At 44.0% G+C, this 21,109-nt stretch overlaps 1 protein-coding gene across 5 annotated transcripts in view; it reads right to left on the bottom strand.

The window, feature by feature from the left end:
* The window catches only part of otofa (otoferlin a), a 446,338-nt gene that overhangs the window by 92,800 nt on the left and 332,429 nt on the right, over positions 1 to 21,109 (bottom strand). For all 5 annotated transcript variants that reach the window (XM_060853972.1, XM_060853981.1, XM_060854001.1 and 2 more), the window contains exons 21-26: positions 20,564 to 20,654; positions 13,140 to 13,256; positions 11,255 to 11,407; positions 4,864 to 5,053; positions 4,240 to 4,364; positions 2,228 to 2,362 (exon numbers count right to left, since the gene is read on the bottom strand). In XM_060853972.1, coding sequence (XP_060709955.1) covers positions 2,228 to 2,362; positions 4,240 to 4,364; positions 4,864 to 5,053; positions 11,255 to 11,407; positions 13,140 to 13,256; positions 20,564 to 20,654 — 811 coding nt within the window. The remainder of the gene's footprint in view (positions 1 to 2,227; positions 2,363 to 4,239; positions 4,365 to 4,863; positions 5,054 to 11,254; positions 11,408 to 13,139; positions 13,257 to 20,563; positions 20,655 to 21,109) is intronic.

Genomic DNA, 21,109 nt, shown 5'->3' with positions numbered 1-21,109 from the left:
CCCACATTCCCACTTTCTCAGCTGAATAAAGTTGTATGAAGAAGAGTGATCTTCCAGAGGACAAGGTTGTAGTAAAGTTAAATTAATCAGTTTCAAGGATGTTTCAACTGTATCAGTTAAAAACCCAAACTCCTGATCTTTGCAGCTATTAATAAACTAAATAGCCAGGCTCTCAGGATACAAAGAGAAAGGATACAAACTTGTGGTGATGTGGAAAATCAGTCACAGCAAATTGTTTGCCGATTGTACACCTGATCTGATTTTCAATGAAGAGAGAAATCAGATAGAGTATAATGGATGGTTAAAGGACTCTTGAGGTACAATGGTAGTGTCCCTAGCATTGGGCTGGGCAGTCTAGGTTCAAGTCTTACTGCATCTGGTTAATTAGAAACTATCTATAAATAGTTCCACACCTCAGGAAGGACAGACTGGCACTGGGGTGTGTCCAGCGGAGATTCACATGGATAATCCCTGGAATAGTAGGCCTAACATACGATGAACGGCTGAGGATCCTGGTATTGTATTCATTGGACTTAAGGTTAAGGGGAGATCTAATAGAAACTTACAAGATAATGCATGACTTAGAAAGGGTGGATGCTGGGAAATTTGTTTCTGTTAGACGGAGAGACTAGGACCCGTGGGCACAGCCTTAGAATTAGTGGGGGTCAATTTAGAACGGAAATGCGGAAACATTTCTTCAGCCAGACAGTGGTGGGCCAGTGAAATTCATTACCATGGAGCACAATGGAGGCTGGGACGTTAAGTGTCTTCAAGGCAGAGATTGATAAATTCTTCATCTCACAAGGAATTAAGGGCTACGGCTGAATGCACGTAAGTAGTGTTGAAATGCCCATTAGCCATGGGCCGATTGGCCTTGCTTCCACTCCTATGTCTTATGGTCTTATAATGGATAGCAATGAGGTGCAGTGATAATATCCTTATCTCTGAGCCAGAAAGTGTGGGTTCAATCCTCATTTGTCCCACGTTTATCATAACATGCTTTGAACAGATTGATTAAATGACAATAATGACAACTAATGAAGTATGACCTTATTTGTTCACCATGGAAGGCTAAAATCAGCCCCTGGTTGATAGGGAGGAACAGAATCTGAATCAATTCAATATATGGTTGAAAATTAATCAGTCGAGAGTGTGGTGCTGGAAAAACACAGCAGGTCAGGCAGCATCCGAGGAGCAGGAGAATCGACATTTTGGGCATAAGTTCTTCATCAGGAATGAAGCCCTATTCCTGATTGAGGGATCCTGCTCCTCGGATGCTGCCTGACCTGCTGTGCTTTTCCAGCGCCACACTCTCGATGCTGATCTCCAACATCTGCAGTCCTCACTTTCTACCCCTTGAAAATGTAAACAGTCCATTTGAAGGTGAGTAAATGCAAGATAGTGGACATTGGAACTGAAAAGATAAAAATGTGGATATAAAAGTGTACAGAAGCACCGAATGACAAAGATGGAAAAGGAAACAAATATTCAATAAAAGACAGCAAGAAATACTGAGACTGTGAAAAAGACATTCTTCCCTCAAAGTCATCCTTTGAGTTCATCGACTTTCCCATGTGGAGAGGTTGATTTAAGTTGGCAATGATACAAGAAGGAAGATTTGAAGGAACTTGAAAATCTTCTTTCTGATTGTGGATGTGAACTACATTAAATCAATAATCCCTTTTACATTGGGTACAATTTCTTTTCTTGGCTTTGAAAATAATGCAGTATCTGCTGTGTTGTGCTACTGTAGATGTTGATTTTCACCATTCAAGTACTATCCTAATACCATTAAAATGTTTGAATGCCTCATTAGGAGGGATTAAGTGCTATAAGATTGCAAGGCAGAAACAGGGATGGCTGAATTCTACTGTGGCACTTAGATCACAGATTACGAAAATCTCATATTGGGAAAGCAACTGATGTATCAGCTACGACTAATTTTCTGGAGTTTTAACTTGCAGTGTTCAATAGAATGAGAGGTATATTGACTTTTCTATGAATGAAGGTGTTCATTGATTCAAGGAACTTTTAGTTCATGCTGTATGTTCTTGCAAACCACCAGGAACCATGACAATCTTTGTACATGCTCAATTAAGCAGATACACTAACTTGTACTTTTATGAAACCATTAATATTCATTGTAACAGTGAAAAATATTCATACACATACGGACATGACTGGAATTTCTAACTGGCTGAAAAATACAATCATTAGAACTCCTTACCACAGTATCCTGGTCATAAATTTCAATGACCACAATGGGAGGGTCATCTCTAAGTTCCTGTGCTTCACCATACAGCTCAATGTTATCAAACACCAACAACTGGTCCCATGTCGGACATAGAGTCTCCTGTAAAACCTGTGTATGACAGATTGATGAAAGTGACAGATTGATGAAACTGAAAACCAATTCTACATATTTATAATTTCAATCCCATAACAATTTCCATTGTTCATCACCAATGTTGCTGTCCTCCTTGGTCCAGGGCATGCCAAACTCTCTGCTGTCATACCACAGTTTCTTCACAATTTTACCAGGTATGTAAGGACATTGGGGCAGTGCTATCTGTAGGAAATGTTTGTGGGTGACCTTACCTTTTACAAATTCAAACAACTGCCCCTTAAATCACTGGCACTGAACTTCATATTAGCCTTGATTTTAAGCATATCAAAAGAAAATAAGCATGATTGTGAATCTTCATTGAAGGGAAAGTCAAAAAAGACTGATACATACTTTAAAACTAAATAAACAGGGGGTCCACTACCTTGTATATTATTGTTGAACTGAGAAGATAGGCTGATGATAGGCTCCACTGCTCCTACCAATTCCGATCTTGAGGCTAATATGGCCTGTTTATTCAGTCCTCTGATCTAAATCTGCAGCACACCAGCACAGATTGAAGGGACCCAGGCTTATGCTCCCATCTGAGCCCTCTGTGTCGCTCTATGTAGGGACCACTCCAGTTTAATAATCTAATTAATTAATTATCAATAATTAATAATTGTTGTCCCAAACTAAAGTGTTTTCACATCAAATATCTGATCAATATTTTAGGTTAGTGTAGTGGAAAAGCCAATACAAAATATCTGGCAAGTCCCATACTCATCATTGACTGTTTACCCAGATGTCAGGAAGAAATATATTTGCAATGAAACTGGCTGCCCTCCAGGTACTTATAGGGACTATCACTCAATTAATTTATTAAATTTCGATTGTGGAGATGTTAATGTCATCAGAAAGGTCAGTATCTGTTGCCTATCTTTGGTAGTGAAATGCCTTCTTAAACAAAATAAATCCATATCTACAGAGCTATTGGGAATCATGTTTTTAAGACCATAAGATCATAAGACATAGGAGTGGAAGTAAGGCCATTCGGCCCATCGAGTCCACTCCGCCATTCAATCATGGCTGATGGGCATTTCAACTCCACTTACCCACATTCTCCCCATAGCCCTTAATTCCTTGTGACATCAAGAATTTATCAATCTCTGCCTTGAAGACATTTAGCGTCCCGGCCTCCACTGCACTCTGTGGCAATGAATTCCACAGGCCCACCGCTCTCTGGCTGAAGAAATGTCTCCGCATTTCTGTTCAGAATTTACCCCCTCTAATTCTAAGGCTGTGTCCACAGATCCTAGTCTCCTCGTCTAACGGAAACAATTTCCGAGCATCCACCCTTTCCAAGCCATGTATTATGTTGTAAGTTTCTATTTGATCTCCCCATAATCTTCTAAACTTCAATGAATACAATTCCAGGATCATCAGCCGTTCCTCGTATGTTAGACCTACCATTCCAGGGATCATCTGTGTGAATCTCTGCTGGACACGTTCCAGTGCCAGTATGTCCTTCCTGAGGTGTGGGGACCAAAACTGGACACAGTACTCCAAATGGGGCCTAACCAGAGCTTTATAAAGTCTCAGTAGCACAACGGTGCTTTTATATTCCAACCCTCTTGAGATAAATAGCTTTTGGTAAAAGCTAAATTAGTAAGAGCTTTTATTTCCTGCAACTGTTTTCTCTTTTTGTTCTACTAACCCACCTACCTTGCCTGGGGCATCTCTTTGTGGGAAATTCTTGTCTGTGTTTGTAACTACTCCCTGCAATAGGGAACTGCTGACTGGTTGGGAGTGGATTAATCAGTTGCATTTCTTGGTGTTAACAATGGAAATTGTATCAAGTTGGAGAATGTCTTTGACAGAAAGCATTCCATTTGGGTTGTACGGTGCATAATTACCTCAGTGCATTGGCTTTGTGTCGAGAAAAAGACACGGGCAAAAGGATCAGACAGGCCACTGCTGTCTGCAGCACACAGGCTCCGTGCTTGGTACATGTGAACTCGGAGCTGGAAGAGCTGCTTCTCTGTTTGGGTAATTAACAAAAATTCCAATAAGAATTATAACTTAATTCAACTTTGACAAATTAAATTTTATTATCACTGCTAAAACATTATGGACAGTCCATTTTAAACAAAAATATTTTCTATCTTCAAAGATTTTCATGCCTTGAAAGGAGGAACAATACTTTTGTCAACTTGCACAAAATAAAGTGAAAAACTTTTTTTTAACTAAAATAACTTAATGTCGTTTTTCATGTTCTTTCCTCCAACTAACTAATCCTTCAATTATATAGAAGCACTAGCTTTCAGAACGCTGCTCCTTCATCAGATGGTAGTCACCATCAGCAGCTCTCCGAAAACTAGTGCTTCCAAATAAACCCGTTGGACTATGGCCTGGTGTTGTGTGATTTTTAACTTTGTCCACTCCAGTCCAACACTGGCTCCTCCAAATCATTTCAATGACATGCATGATGATCTGAATGCTGCACTGGTTAAACATTTATTTTCAAACTCAGTACTTACTGATATAGGTCAGACTTATAGGAGGGAAGGACTGTAAACCCTGACCCTGGACTGCTTTGTTCTCTTCGTATCCACTGGGCAGGCCAGTCAGGAAATCCTTGCGTTGCTTATTTAATCCCAGCCAAAAGTAAACCTCGATTTTAGCTTGAACAGTCCAACCTGCAGTGCCAAAGCCTCGTTTTCCTGGGAGCTGCAAATAAGGCAAATCTATATGATGATGATTTAAACAAAGTGAAAGCGATTCTGCAATGTAGTGACTTTGAGAGGGAATCTGCTTCCTGAAAACATGCTTCATGAAGTAAGTGACTGAAACATTCTTTTTTGGATAATCCCAAGCATTTTAATGAGAGTCATAAACACATAGAATTCCTACAGTTTGGAAACAGGCTATTTGGCCCAACAAGTCCACAATGCCTCTCTGAAGAGCATTGCACCCAGACTCACCGCCCCACCCACCCTATCCCCATGTTTCCCATGGCTAATCCATGGACAACGGTCCTCTGAAGAGCAACCCACCCAGATCTATACCCAATTACTATACATTTACCCCTAACTAATGCATCTAACCTATACATCTCTCAACACTATGGGCAATTTAGCATGGCCAATCCACCTGTCCTGTACATCTTTGGATTGTGGCAGGAAACCGCAGCACCCAGAGGAATCCCACGCAGACACGGGGAGAATGTGCAGACTCCACACAGACAGTTGCCCGAGGCTGGAATTGAGCCTGCTGTGCCTAATTGAATCTTGCCCTGTTTCCAAAGCGTGCATTCCATTTTCTTCCAATCACCAACAATATGGAAGAATAGAGTGTAGGTTTGTGCGCTGAGCTGTAGGTTTGATATCCAGACGTTTCATTACCTGGCTCGGTAACATCATCAGTGGCGACCTCCAAGTGAAGCGAAGCTGTTGTCTCCTGCTTTCTATTTATATCTTTCTCCTGGATGGGGTTCCTGGGGTTTGTGGTGATATCATTTCCTGTTCATTTTCTGAGGGATTGATAGATGACATCTCGATCTATGTGTTTGTTTATGGCGTTGTGGTTGGAGTGCCAGGCCTCTAGGAATTCTCTGGCATGTCTTTGTTTAGCCTGTCCCAGGATAGATGTGTTGTCCCAGTTGAATTGGTTTTTCTTCATCTGTGTGTAGGGCTACAAGGGAGAGAGGGTCGTGCCTTTTTGTGGCTAGCTGGTGTTCGTGTATCCTGTGGCTAACTTTCTTCCTGTTTGTCCTACGTAGTGTTTGTGGCAGTCCTTGCATGGAATTTTATAGATGACACTGGTTTTGTCCATGGGTTATACTGGGTCTTTTAAATTTGTTCGTTTTTGTTTGAGAGTGTTGGTGGGTTTGTGTGTTACTAGGATTCCGAGGGGTCTTAGTAGTCTGGCTGTCATTGCTGAAACTTCTTTGATGTATGGTAAGGTGGTTAGGGTTTTTGACTGTGTTTTGTCTGCTTGTCGTGGTTTGTTCCTGAGGAATCTGTACACTGTGGAACAAACCACAACAAGCAGACAAAACACAGTCAAAAACCCTAACCACCTTCCCATACATCAAAGAAGTTTCAGAAATGACAGCCAGACTACTAAGACCCCTCAGAATCCTAGTAGCACACAAACCCACCAACACTCTCAAACAAAAACTAACAAACTTAAAAGACCCAGTACAACACATGGACAAAACCAACATCATCTACAAAATTCCATGCAAGGACTGCCACAAACACTACGTAGGACAAACAGGAAGAAAGTTAGCCACCAGGATACACGAACACCAGCTAGCCACAAACAGACTCGACCCTCTCTCCCTCGAAGCCCGACACACGGATGAAAAAAAACACCATTTCGACTGGGACAACACATCTATCCTGGAACAGGCTAAGCAAAGACATGCCAGAGAATTCCTAGAGGCCTGGCACTCCAACCACAACGCCATAAACAAACACATAGATCTAGATGCCATCTATCAACCCCTCAGAAAACGAACAGGAAATGACATCACCACAAACCCCAGGAACCCCATCCTGGAGAAAGATATAAATAGAAAGCAGGAGACAACAGCTTCGCTTCACTTGGAGGTCGCCACTGATGATGTTACCGAGCCAGGTAATGAAACGTCTGGATATCAAACCTACAGCTCAGCGAGCAAACCTACCCCCTAAACCTCAACCTGAGCTACAAACCTTCACAAACCTTGCGAAAATATGGAAGAAATAACAGGATCACTAGGATACACAACAGACAGTTAGCAAGACTTTATAATTGGCCAATGGTTCTTTAAGATTGGAACGTGGAAAGAGATTTAGGGGTTTAAGACCATAAGACCATAAGACATAGGAGTGAAAGTAAGGCCATTCGGCCCATCGAGTCCACTCCGCCATTCAATCATGGCTGATGGGCATTTCAACTTCACTTACCAGTATTCTCCCCGTAGCCCTTAATTCCTTGTGACATCAAGAATTTATCAATCTCTGCCTTGAAGACATTTAGCGTCCCGGCCTCCACTGCACTCTGCGGCAATGAATTCCACAGGCCCACCACTCTCTGGCTGAAGAAATGTCTCCGCATTTCTGTTCTGAATTGACCCCCTCTAATTCTAAGGCTGTGTCCACGGGTCCTAGTCTCCTCGCCTAAAGGAAACAATTTCCCAGCGTCCACCCTTTCCAAGCCATGTATTATGTTGTAAGTTTCTATTAGATCTCCCCTTAATCTTCTAAACTCCAATGAATACAATCCCAGGATCCTCAGCCGTTCCTCGTATGTTAGACCAACCATTCCAGGGATCATCCGTGTGAATCTCCGCTGGACACGCTCCAGTGCCAGTATGTCCTTCCTGAGGTGTGGGGACCAAAACTGGACACAGTACTCCAAATGGGGCCTAACCAGAGCTTTATAAAGTCTCAGTAGCACAACAGTGCTTTTACATTCCAACCCTCTTGAGATAAATGACAACATTGCATTCACTTACTTAATCACGGACTCAACCTGCATGTTTACCTTTAGAGAATCCTCGACTAGCGCTCCCAGATCCCTTTGTACTTTGGCTTTACGAATTTTCTCACCGTTTAGAAAGTAGTCTACACTTTGATTATTTTTTTCAAAGTGCAAGACCTCGCATTTGCTCACGTTGAATTCCATCAGCCATTTCCTGGACCACTCTCCCAAACTGTCTAGATCCTTCTGCAGCCTCCCCAATTCCTCAGTACTACCTGCCTGTCCACCTAACTTCGTATCATCGGCAAACTTCGCTAGAATGCCCCCAGTCCCTTCATCCAGATCATTAATATATAATGTGAACAGCTGCGGTCCCAACACTGAACCCTGCGGGACACCGCTTGTCACCCATTCCAAAAAAGAACCTTTTATCCCAACTCTCTGCCTTCTGTCAGACAGCCAATCCTTAATCCATACCAGTAGCTCACCTCGAACACCATGGGCCCTCACCTTGCTCAGCAGCCTCCCGTGTGGCACCTTATCAAAGGCCTTTTTGAAGTCTAGATAGACCACATCCACTGGGTTTCCCTGGTCTAACCTACTTGTCACCTCTTCAAAGAATTCCAACAGGTTTGTCAGGCATGACCTCCCTTTACTAAATCCATGTTGACTTGTTCTAAACAGACTCTGCTCTTCCAAGAATTTAGAAACCTCATCCTTAATGATGGATTTTAGAACTTTACCAACAACCGAGGTTAGGCTAATTGGCCTATAATTTGCCATCTTTTGTCTTGATCCTTTCTTGAACAAGGAGGTTACAACAGCGGTCTTCCAATCATCCGGGTCTTTCCCTGACTCCAGTGACTTTTGAAAGAAAAGTTTCTGACTGTAGCGAAACCAAAAGCACAACGTTCCCATTGGGAAACCAGCCCTCCACCACAAACCTTTCAGCAGCAAAACCAGAAAATTTGGGAGAATCTCAACATCTCTGGCAGCATCGTTTGAGATGGAAATGGAGTGAATGTTTTCAGTTCAATTTGACTCTTCTTTCGAACTTTCAGGGGGATGTGAAAAGGATGTTTTTTATGCTGATGCCAGAGGAGGCAGGAGTGAACAGATGATGAGGGCACTCAGCACAGAAGACAAAGTGAATGCTATTAAAATAGAGAGAGAACTAAAAGTGTAAATAATAGGTGTAAAAGAATGAAAAGTTTTTTCATCAGGCTACCTTCACAATGCTTACAAAATGTTGCACATAATCTGAAAGTAAACGAGTCAATCATTCAAAGGTGGATTGACACAGGAAAGAAAACATATGCCCGAAAGTAATAAGAACAGTTTCAGGAGGAATTTTGCACCAATAGAATTGTAAAGCACAGGAAGAGGCCACGTAACTTCCTGGGAAAACTTAGTCTGTTCAGTCTCATTCCCACGCAAGTTGCTTTTCCAAATATTTATCCTTTTTTTCATTCATTCATGGGTCCTGGATGTCACTGGCTAGGCCAGTATTTATTACCCATCCCCATTTGTGCCCAGAGGACATTTGAGAGTCAATCACATTGCTATAGGTCTGAGTCACATGTAGGCAAGGCCAGATTAGGGAAGGAAATCTGCCATCTCTAAGGGCATTAGTGAATCCGATAGGTTTTCTTTGACAATCAATAACGGTTTTCTGGTCACCATTGTACTCCTGATTTTTATTGAATTAAAATTCCACCAACTGCTGTGATGGGATTCGAACCCAACTGCTGTGATGGGATTCGAACCCAAGCTCGCAGAACATTAGCTGGGTCTCTGGATTAATAATCTAGTGATAATATCACCACACCATCACCTCCCTTTTAAATATAAGAGACTCCAGGAGGACAGGATAGTTTGACTATCATTGTGATGATGCAGTTGTTTTCCTGCACCTTATTTTGTATTTATCTAAAGTTCAGTACTATTCAGGGGATTGAAGTCTGAGCACTGATTATGGAAATGTTAATGATTATCGTGAGGAAGAAGAAAAAACAAACATTCATCTATTTAACACATTTCACAATTTCGGGACATCCCAATGCAATTCACAGCCTGTAAAACATTTTTCAAAGTGAAATTCATGAAATGTCAGCATCCAGATAGTTTAAAAATAAATAAAATTAAACCATTTTATTCCTCTACAGCCAATTCAATCTTTACAACTTGATTTTGAATGTAATTGCATACCAGAGCTTTGTATCCATTCAGAATTAGAAAACCCTTGTTCTTTTTCAACCTTTGTGATGCTGACATTTTATATGACATATTAAACCAGGGAATTAGATTAAAATCTCAGAAAAACATGAGACTTTTAAATGTGTTTCTATAATGTAAATGATTCTAGTAGAGCAGCACAAAATTGTTCACCACCAGTTGTGATGATGTGATGTGGTTGGTTCTCGCCTTGAAATCCTTCTGCCTTATTGTTACATAACTATCGTACTGTATTACTGCTACATAACTATTGTACTGTATTAGTGCTGCATAACTATCGTACTGTATTACTGCTACATAACTATTGTACTGTATTAGTGCTGCATCACTATTGTACTGTATTAGTGCTGCATAACTATCGTACTGTATTACTGCTACATAACTATTGTACTGTATTAGTGCTGCATCACTATCGTACTGCATTACTGCTGTGTAGCTATCATACAGCATTACTGCTACATAACTATCGTACTGCATTACTGCTGCGTAATTATCATACTGCATTACTGCTACATAACTATCGTACTGCATTACTGCTGCGTAACTATCGTACTGCATTACTGCTGCATCACTATTGTACTGCATTACGGCTGCATCACTATTGCACCGTATTACTGCTACATAGCTATCGTACTGCATTACTGCTGCATGGCTATCGTACTGCATTACTGCTGCGTAACTATTCTATTGCATTATTGCTGCATAACTATTGTGTTGCATTACTGCTGTGTAACTATTGTTACTGCATTACTGCTGCGTAACTATCATACTGCATTACTGCTGCATAGCTATTGTCCTGCATTATTGCTATGTAACTATTGTACTGCATTACTGCCGGGTTTTTGTAATCCTATTGCATCTTTCTGAATTGAAGATCATGAAGTCCTATTGCTGTGCTTGTGATCATAGAGGGGGTATGTATTAACCTGATCTGCCTGTTCCGCTGAGTGCTCCTCCAGGCTCCACAAGGGAAATTTGAGCTCCGGTTCCCCTTGGGCTCACCCAACCATCAAATGGAACCCCTTAGGCCTCTGCAAACTTAGATCAATGTCAGTAATAGAATGGGAATGGGGCTAATCCTTTTTATTATTGGCCAAAATCTCCCAGGTGGGCTTCCTGTTTCTAAAGAGCATTAACCCTTTGGGCTCCAGGAAGTTGAATCCTCCCGGTAATCCTTGCTTTAGAATAGCAGTTGTTTAGAGTCTCCAAGTGGGATGACATTACCTTGAGAAAGACAGTCTTAACTTTGCCACAGTCTTTGCCTGTTTCTTCATCCACAATGGAATAAAGAATATCCTTGGATGGAATTCGAGCATATGCAATCCGTTTGTTGTTGCTCATCATCCAGATGAATATTTCGGGGATGCTGTGCTGAGGCTGCAAAATCAATTCACTGGATTAGTAAAGGCATTCAAAGAAGCTACTTCAAAAATGATGATGGAGGGCTGAGGGTTAGGATGCCTGGGCCAAGGCATTCAAAACAAAATGAAAATTGAAGAAGAGGGCCCACTGTTATAATCAGTAAAATACAAACATTGGTTTAGGAGAAAATAAGGACGGCTGAAGAGAAGATGGAGTGCAGCGAGGATGTATGACAGAGACTGTGAATCATTCTGCAAATACATCAGTGAAAGGAGAATGGTAAGGTTCGCCCCTGAGAGGAGAGAATAGTGAGTTACCTGAAATGAGCAGCGATACTTAAATACAACAAAGGTGAAACTCTACAGATTCTGGAAATTCAAAAATAAAACAGGAAATACTGAAAAACTCTGCAAATCTTATTTTTACACTTATTTTCTTTAGTTAGTCTTGAACAAAATTATTCAGAATTAACTTTTGACCAAACAGGTAGATGAGAGTAAACCGGTTGATGTGGTGTATATGGATTTCAGCAAGGCATTTGATAAGGTTCCCCACAGTAGGCTATTGTACAAAATACAGAGAAATGGGATTGTGGGAGATATAGCTGTTTGGATCAGTAATTGGCTTGCTGAAAGAAGTCAGAGGGTGGTGGTTGATGGGAAATATTCACCCTGGAGTCCAGTTACTAGTGGTGTATTGCAAGGTCCACTGCTGTTTGTCATTTTTATAAACTACCTGGATGAGGGTGTAGAAGGGTGGGTTAGTAAATTTGCAGACGACACTAAGGTCGGTTGAGTTGTGGATAGTGACGAAGGATGGCGTAGGTTACAAATAGACGTAGATAAGCTGCAGAGCTGGGCTGAGAGGCGGCAAATGGAGTTTAATGCGGACAAGTGTGAGTTGATTCACTTTGGTTGGAGTAACTGGAATGCAAAATACTGGGCTAATGGTAAGATTCTTGGTAGTGTCGATGAGCAGAGAGATCTCGGTGTCCAGGTTCACAGATCCTTGAAAGTTGCCACCCAGGTTGACAGGGTTGTTAAGAAGGCATACAGTGTTTTAGCTTTTATTAATAGAGGGATCGAGTTTCAGAACCATGAGGTTATGCTACAGCTGTACAAAACTCTGGTGCGGCCGCACTTGGAGTATTGTGTACAGTTCTGGTCACCGCATTACAAGAAGAATGTGGAAGCTTTGGAAAGGGTGCAGAGGAGATTTACTAGGATGTTGCCTGGTATGGAGGGAAGGTCTTACGAGGAAAGGCTGAGGGACTTGAGGTTGTTTTCGTTGGAGAGAAGAAGGTTGAGAGGTGACTTAATAGAGATATATAAGATAATCAGAGGGTTAGATAGGGTGGACGGGCAGAGCCTTTTTCCAAGTATGGTGACGCTGAGCACGAGGGGGCATAGCTTTAAATTGAGGGGTGATAGATATAGGACAGATGTCAGAGGTAGTTTCTTTACTCAGAGAGTAGTAAGGGTATTGAATGCTTTGTCTGCAACAGTAGTCGATTCGTCAACTTTAAGTACATTTAAGTCGTCACTGGACAAGCGTATGGACGTACATGGAATAGTGTAGGTTAGATGGGCTTCAGATTGGTATGGCAGGTTGGCGTAACATCGAGGGCTGAAGGGCCTGTACTGTACTGTAATGTTCTATGTTCCAAATGCAATTCAATTGTATTGCTACATAGTCCATGCAAAGTAATTAATATTTTGTACATCATGTTTGTAGGTAAATCTCTTACCTCCTCAGCCATAAAGCGGAGTTTATGAAGAAACACATGGACCTGTTTCAGTTTGTCTTTCAGTGTGGTCTTCTTTACCTGGGTCCTCATGGTCTTTGCTTGCTGTGCCATGTTCTCCTGTAGTTTGATGGATATGCAACCATTTAGCAGAAAGATTGCAAGAGACCTTTTCTTAACGTTATTTTGTCTCCAGAAAGAAGTTTAATCATTTCAATTCCATATCGTTTCTTACTTTTATTCCTGTCCCTGGATATAAACTTTCAAAATTTCAGTGAAATATTTCCACAGTGGTAGCTATTACCCATTCTTATTCATGAATAGCAGTATTCCTTATTTGACAAAGCATCTGCGGTACAATTTAACAGGCTTCTCTGAAGAAATGTGAAAGATAGACTTGGTGGAAATGTCACTTTCCAGAAGCTAATTGTAAGTGGTCCTGCCATCTGAGCTCGGGTCTGATGTGAATTTGAACAGAGAAATTTTAAATGATTTCAAACTGCAACATGGGGCCGGGCACGTTAGTCAGTAAGAGGTTTGAAGAAAAATCATAAATGCTGAAGTTATTGACTGCAGATAACATTATGATTTTTATCACAAATGATTTGCTTTGCTTCGATACACTCAGCAACTGCCTTAAGAAGTGACTCTGCAAAATTGGTGTATTTGGATTCTAAAAACAGATTAGATTAGATTACCTACAGTGTGGAAACAAGCCCTTCGGCCCAACAAGTCTATACCAACCCTCAGAAGAGTAACGCACCCAGACCCAGTTCCCTCTGACTAACACACCATAACACTATGGGCAATTTAGCATGAAAAACATGTTGCTAGAAAAGCACAGCAGGTCAGGCAGCATCTGAGGAGCAGGAGAATCGACGTTTCAGACATAAGCCCTTCCTCAGGAATGAGGAGGGTGTGCCAAGCAGGCTAAGATAAAAGGAGGGACTTGGGGGAGGGGCATTGGGAATGCGATAGGCGGAAGGAGGTTAAGGTGAAGGTGATAGGCTGGAGAGGGGGTGGGGGCGGAGAGGTAGGGAAGAAGATTGCAGGTCAAGAAGGCGGTGCTGAGTCCGAGGGCTGGGACTAAGATAAGGTGGGGGGAGAGGAAATGAGGAAGCTGGAGAAATCTGCATTCATCCCTTGTGGTTGGAGGGTTCCTAGGCGGAAGATGAGGCACTCTTCCTCCAGGCGTCGTGTTGCCATGGTCTGGCGATGGAGGAGGCCAAGGACCTGCATGTCCTCGGTGGAGTGGGGAGGGGGAGTTAAAGTGTTCAGCCACAGGGCAGTTGGGTTGGTTGGTCCGGGTGTCCCAGAGGTGTTCTAGAACATAGAACATAGAACATAGAAGGATACAGCGCAGTACAGGCCCTTCGGCCCTCGATGTTGCGCCGACCGAGTCCTACCTAACCTATACTAGCCCAATAACTTCCAAATGCCTATCCAATGCCCGCTTAAATGAACATAAAGAAGGAGAGTTCACCACTGATACGGGCAGGGCATTCCATGAACTCACAACCCGCTGTGTGAAGAATCTACCCCTAACATCTGTCCTATACCTACCACCCCTTATTTTAAAGCTATGTCCCCTAGTAACACCTGACTCCATTAGCGGTAAAAGGTTCTTAGTATCTACCCTATCTAAACCCCTAATCATCTTATACACTTCTATCAGATCTCCCCTAAACCTTCTCTTCTCCAATGAGAACAGCCCCAAGTGCCTCAGCCTTTCCTCATACGATCTTCCTACCATTCCAGGCAACATCCTGGTAAACCTCCTCTGCACTCGTTCTAAAGCTTCCACATCCTTCCTATAGTATGGCGACCAAAACTGCACACAATACTCCAGATGAGGCCTCACCAGAGTCTTATACAACTGCAACATGACCTCAGGACTCCGGAACTCAATTCCTCTGCCAATAAAGCCCAGTACACCATATGCCTTCCTCACAGCACTATTTACCTGGGTGGCAACTTTCAGAGATCTGTGTACATAGACACCAAGATCCCTCTGCTCATCCACACTACCAAGTAGCCTACCATTAGCCCAGTAATCCATCATCTTGTTATTCCTACCAAAGTGAACGACTTCGCACTTAGCTACATTGAATTCCATTTGCCACATTTCCGCCCAGCTCTGCAACTTATCTATATCCCGCTGTAACCTACCACTTCCTTCCTCACTATCCACAACTCCACCGACTTTCGTGTCATCCGCAAACTTGCTTACCCAGCTTTCAAGTCCTTCCTCTAGATCATTTATAAAGATAACAAAAAGCAATGGTCCCAAAACAGATCCTTGTGGTACACCGCTAGTAACTGCGCTCCAAGATGAACATAATCCATCAACTACTACCCTCTGTCTCCTTCCAGCCAGCCAATTCCTAATCCAAACCTCTAATGTATCCTCAATGCCATACCTCTGAAGTTTTAGCATTAGCCTACCATGGGGAACCTTATCGAACGCCTTACTAAAATCCATATACACAACATCTACTGCTTTACCCTCATCCACTTCCTTAGTCACCTTCTCAAAGAACTCAATAAGGTTTGTGAGGCACGACCTGCCCTTCACAAAACCATGCTGGCTATCCCTGATCACGTTATTCCTACCCAGATGTTCATAAATCTTATCCCTTACCATTCTCTCTAAGACTTTGCCCACCACTGAAGTCAGACTCACTGGCCTATAGTTACTAGGGCTATCCCTACTCCCTTTCTTGAACAATGGGACCACATTCGCTATCCTCCAGTCCTCTGGTACTATTCCCGTTGACAATGACGACATAAAAATCCAGGCCAATGGCTCTGCTATCTCCTCCCTAGCTTCCCATAGGATCCTGGGGTAAATGCCATCAGGCCCAGGAGACTTATCTATATTCATCCTTTCCAATATTCCCAAAACCTCTTCCCTGCATATTTCCAGGGCATCCATTCTAATTATTTGTGATTCCATATTCACATCAGCAACAGTGTCCTGTTCCTGAGTGAATACTGATGAAAAGTACTGATTTAATGTCTCTCCAATCTCCTCCGCCTCCACACACAACTTCCCACTACTATCCTTGACTGGACCGATACCTACCCTAGTCATCCTTTTATTCTTGACATACCTATAGAAAGCCTTTGGGTTTTCCCTAATCCTACCAGCTAAAGACTTTTCATGTCCCCTTCTCGCTTTTCTTAGCTCCCTCTTTAGCTCCTTCCTGGCTACCTTATAACTCTCAATCGCCCCTACTGAACCTTCACGCCTCATCTTTACATATGCCGCCTTCTTCCCTTTCACAAGGGACTCCAATTCCTTACTAAACCACGGCTGCCTCACAAGGCCCTTTACACCATGCCTGACTGGTACATACCTATCGAGGACACGCAGTAGCTGCTCCTTGAACAATCCCCACATCTCATTAGTGTTCTTCTCTTGAAGCCTGTTTTTCCAATCCACACAACCTAAGTCATGCCTCACTGCATCATAATTTCCCTGCCCCCAGCTATAGCTCTTGCCCTGCGGCGCACGATTATCCCTCTCCATCACTAAAGTAAAAGTCACCGAGTTGTGGTCACTGTCCCCGAAGTGCTCACCTACCTCCAAGTCTAACACCTGGCCTGGTTCATTACCTAGAACCAAATCCAATATAGCCTCCCCTCTTGTTGGCCTGTCGACATATTGTGTCAGGAAACCCTCCTGCACACATTGTACAAACACCGACCCATCTAATGAACTCGAGCTATAGCTCTCCCAGTCAATATCTGGGAAGTTAAAGTCCCCCATAACAACCACCCTGCTACCTTCACTCTTTTCCTGAATCATCCTCGCAATATTATCCTCTACTTCTCTAGGACTATTAGGAGGCCTGTAGAAAACACCTAACAGGGTGACCTCACCTTTCCTATTTCTAACCTCAGCCCAAACTACCTCAGATGGCAAGTCCTCTTCCATCGTCCATTCCACTGCTGTGATACTGTCTTTGACAAGTAATGCCACGCCTCCCCCTTTTTTACCCCCATGTCTGATCCTACTAAAACATTTGAACCCTGGAACGTGCAACAGCCATTCTTGTCCCTGTTCTACCCACGTCTCTGTAATGGCCACAACATCGAAGTCCCAGGTACCAACCCACGCTGCAAGTTCACCTACCTTATTCCTTATACTTCTGGCATTGAAGTATACACACTTCAATCCTCCTTTCTGGTTACAGGCACCCTCCTCAGAGATCGCTGCATTATTCCTAACCTCCCTACACTCAAGGTCCTGTACCCTAAAGCTACAGTCCTGGTTCCCATGCCCCCGCGGAGTTAGTTTAAACCCTCCCAAAGAGCACTAGCAAACCTCCCCCCAAGGACACTGGTGCCCCTCAGGTTCAGGTGTAGACCATCCTTTTTATAGAGGTCCCACCTTCCCCAGAAAGGACCCCAGTTGTCCAGAAACCGGAATCCCTCCCTCCTGCACCATCCCTGTAGCCACGCATTTAACTGCTCTCTCTCCCTATTCCTCGACTCTCTATCACGTGGCACGGGTAACAAACCAGAGACTACAACTCTGTTTGTTCTAACTCTGAGCTTCCAACCTAGCTCCCTGTAAGCCTGTCTGACATCCTCACCCTTCTTCCTACCTATATCGTTGGTGCCAACGTGGACCACGATCTGGGGCTGCTCCCCCTCCCCCTTAAGGACCCGGAAAACACGATCAGCGACATCACGTACCCTTGCACCTGGGAGGCAACATACCAAACGTGAGTCCCTGTCGCCCCCACAAAACCGTCTGTCTGTACCCCTCACTATCGAGTCCCCAAGAACTATTGCTCTACCTTTCTCCACCCTACCCTTCTGAGCAACGGGGCCAGGCTCCGTGCCAGAGGCCTGAACCTCGTTGCTTGCCCCTGGTAAGTCATCCCCCCCACAAGTATCCAAAACGGTATACTTGTTCTTGAGGGGAATGACCGCAGGGGGTCCCTGCACTGGCTTCCTCCTCCCACTCCCCCTCACTGTCACCCATCTATCTTGAACTTTCGGAGTAACTACTTGCCTAAAGCTCCGATCTATGACCTCCTCTGCCTCCCGAATGATCCGCAGTTCATCCAACTCCAGCTCCAGTTCCCTAACACGGGTTTGGAGGAGCTGGAGATGGGTGCACTTCTTGCAAGTGTACTCAGCAGGGACGCTAATGGCTTCCCTCACCTCATACATGTTGCAAGAGGAACATTGCCCTCTCTGCACTGCCATCCCTCTAAAAGTAAGCTTTCCTTAAAAAAAAACAACAAAAACCAACTAAATCTAAAGAAACAAACAAGGAAAATGCAGCACTTACCCGCTAGTCACAATTGGTCTTATTATTAGGTTAGAGGAGGTGGAAGGGTGAAACGTTCCGCAAGTAGGCGGCCTGCCTCCCCAATGTAGAGGAGGCCACATCGGGTGCAGCGGATGCAGTAAATGATGTGTGTGGAGGTGCAGGTGAATTTCTGACAGATATGGAAGGATCCCTTGGGCCTTGGAGGGAAGTGAGGGGGGAGGTGTGGGCGCAAGTTTTGCATTTCTTGTGGTTGCGGGGAAGGTGACGGGAATGGAAGTTAGGTTGGTGGGGGGGGGGGGGGTGTCGATCTGACGAGGGAGTCGCGGAGGGAGTGGTCTTTCTAGAACGCTGATAGGGGAGGGGAGGGAAATATATCTTTGGTGGTGGGGTCTGTTTGGAGGTGGCGGAAATGACGAAGAATGATACGATGTATCTGGAGGTTGGTGGGGTGGTAGGTGAGGACCAGTGGGGTTCTGTCCTGGTGGCGATTGGAGGGGTGGGGTTCAAGGGCGGAGGAGCGGGAAGTGGAGGAGATGCGGTGGAGAGCATCGTCGATCACGTCTGGGGAAATTGCGGTCTTTGAAGAAGGAGGCCATCTGGGCTGTTCGGTATTGGAACTAGTCCTCCTGGGAGCAGATGCAGCGGAGGCGAAGGAGTTGGGAATATGAGATGGTGTTTTTATAGGGGGCAGGGTGGGAGGAGGTGTAATCTAGGTAGCTGTGGGAGTTGGTCGGTTTATAGTAAATGTCCGTGTTGAGTTGGTCGCCCAAGATAGAAATGGAAAGGTCTAGGAAGGGGAGGGAGGAGTCTGAGATGGTCCAGGTTAATTTGAGGTCAGGGTGGAAGGTGTTAGTAAAGTGGATGAACTGTTCAACCTCCTTGTGGGAGCATGAGGCAGCACTGATACAGTCATCGATGTAGCGGAGGAAAAGGTGGGGTTGGTGCCAGTGTAACTGCGGAAGATGGACTGGCCTCCTCCATCGCCAGACCATGGCAGCAAGACACCTGGAGGAAGAGCGCCTCATCTTCCGTCTAGGAACCCTCCAACCACAAGGGCTGAATGCAGATTTCTCCAGTTTCCTCATTCCCCCTCCCCCCACCTTATCTCAGTCCCAACCCTCGGACTCAGCACCGACTTCTTGACCTGCAATCTTCTTCCCGACCTCTCTGCCCCCACCCGCTCTCCGGTCTATCACCCTCACCTTAACCTCCTTCCATCTATCGCATTCCCAATGCCCCTCCCCCAAGTCCCTCCTCCCTACCTTTTATCTTAGCCTGCTTGGCACACCCTCCTCATTCCTGAAGAAGGGCTTATGCCTGAAACGTCGATTCTCCTGTTCCTTGGATGCTGCCTGACCTGCTGCGCTTTTCCAGCAACACATTTTTCAGCTCTGATCTCCAGCATCTTCAGTCCTCACTTTCTCCTAGCAATTTAGCATGGTTAATCCACCTAACCTGCACATCTTTGTGCTGTGGGAGGAAACCGGAGCACCTGGAGGAAACCCATACAGACACTGGGAGGCAGTGCAAACTCCACACAGACAGTTGCCAAGGCTGGGATTGAACCGGGGTCCCTGGTGGTGTGAGGCTACAGCGCTAACCACTGAGCCACCGTGCCAGCCAAGCCTGTTCCACAAATCAGCAGCAAATCACAGACATTCACAGGATTTCTCACAATGCATGAGTTAGCCCCAGCTACATTTAATCAGCTGGTTTCAGGTGAGAATCGGAATGAAATGAACGTAAAAACCTAAGTGCTGAAAACCTCAGAAGTCACACAACACCAGGTTATAGTCCAACAGGTTTACTTGAAGTCACAAGCTTTCGGAACGCTGTTCCTTTGTCAGGTAAAAATCACAGAATAACGTTAACAAACACTGCGGATGCAGAACTGGTCAGGACCATGAAAAGACTAATGTGTTGGAGTTGTGACATCTTGACAGAATCTTGGTCTTGTTTCCCAAGCTAGAAATTAGGAGCATTCAGGTCTTGAGTCTGACCCCATTTCTGCACAGAATTATCTAATTAAACTGCGTGAGGATCTCAAGCAATTTAAAAAAAAAATCTATGTCTTTAGTTTCGCATTAAGGTATCTTGTTATAAATGATTAGTAATACATTAGGCACATTGAACATACCATTTCTCTGATGCAGGATTTAAGCCTCTCCCTGTCCAGTTTTGTCTTTCCTGCTGCATTCTGATCCTTATTTGCCAGTGACACAAAACGGCTGTAGGGAGAACAGAAAATGTTCAGATACAGAGTGGATTTCTCTTCAAGTGGTTTGGATGAACAATAAACAATAAAGTTACATTATCCACAGTCAATCTCATTTATAAAACACCCCAGCAGGCATCAGCAGTGACTCAAAGCGCTTCATGATTCCATAAACAGCATTAACCTCCTGGAGGAAGGCATTCCGCAGGATATAAAGAAAACTGCTCACTCTCCCTCCAACAGGGGCATGGGGTCTGTCGGATTCATCAGCAGCAAGGAGGCCTGACCTCAGGTTAACACTTCAAGAGAAGGTCAAAACCTGTGACAATGCACTAACCCCTTGATGCTGATTTTGACCTAAACCCAAGCCTTCTGTCCCCACCAGCTGAGTCAGATTAACATGAAGGCTGTAGTACGGGTGTACGGATAATGAGGAATGCTGACTTTCAATACAATATAACCCTGGGA

This window comes from Hemiscyllium ocellatum, chromosome 3 (genome assembly GCF_020745735.1).
Source record: "Hemiscyllium ocellatum isolate sHemOce1 chromosome 3, sHemOce1.pat.X.cur, whole genome shotgun sequence".
NCBI lineage: Eukaryota > Metazoa > Chordata > Chondrichthyes > Orectolobiformes > Hemiscylliidae > Hemiscyllium > Hemiscyllium ocellatum.
The sequence above is the reverse complement of the archived record's forward strand: the minus strand, read 5'-3'. Positions and strand labels throughout refer to the sequence as shown.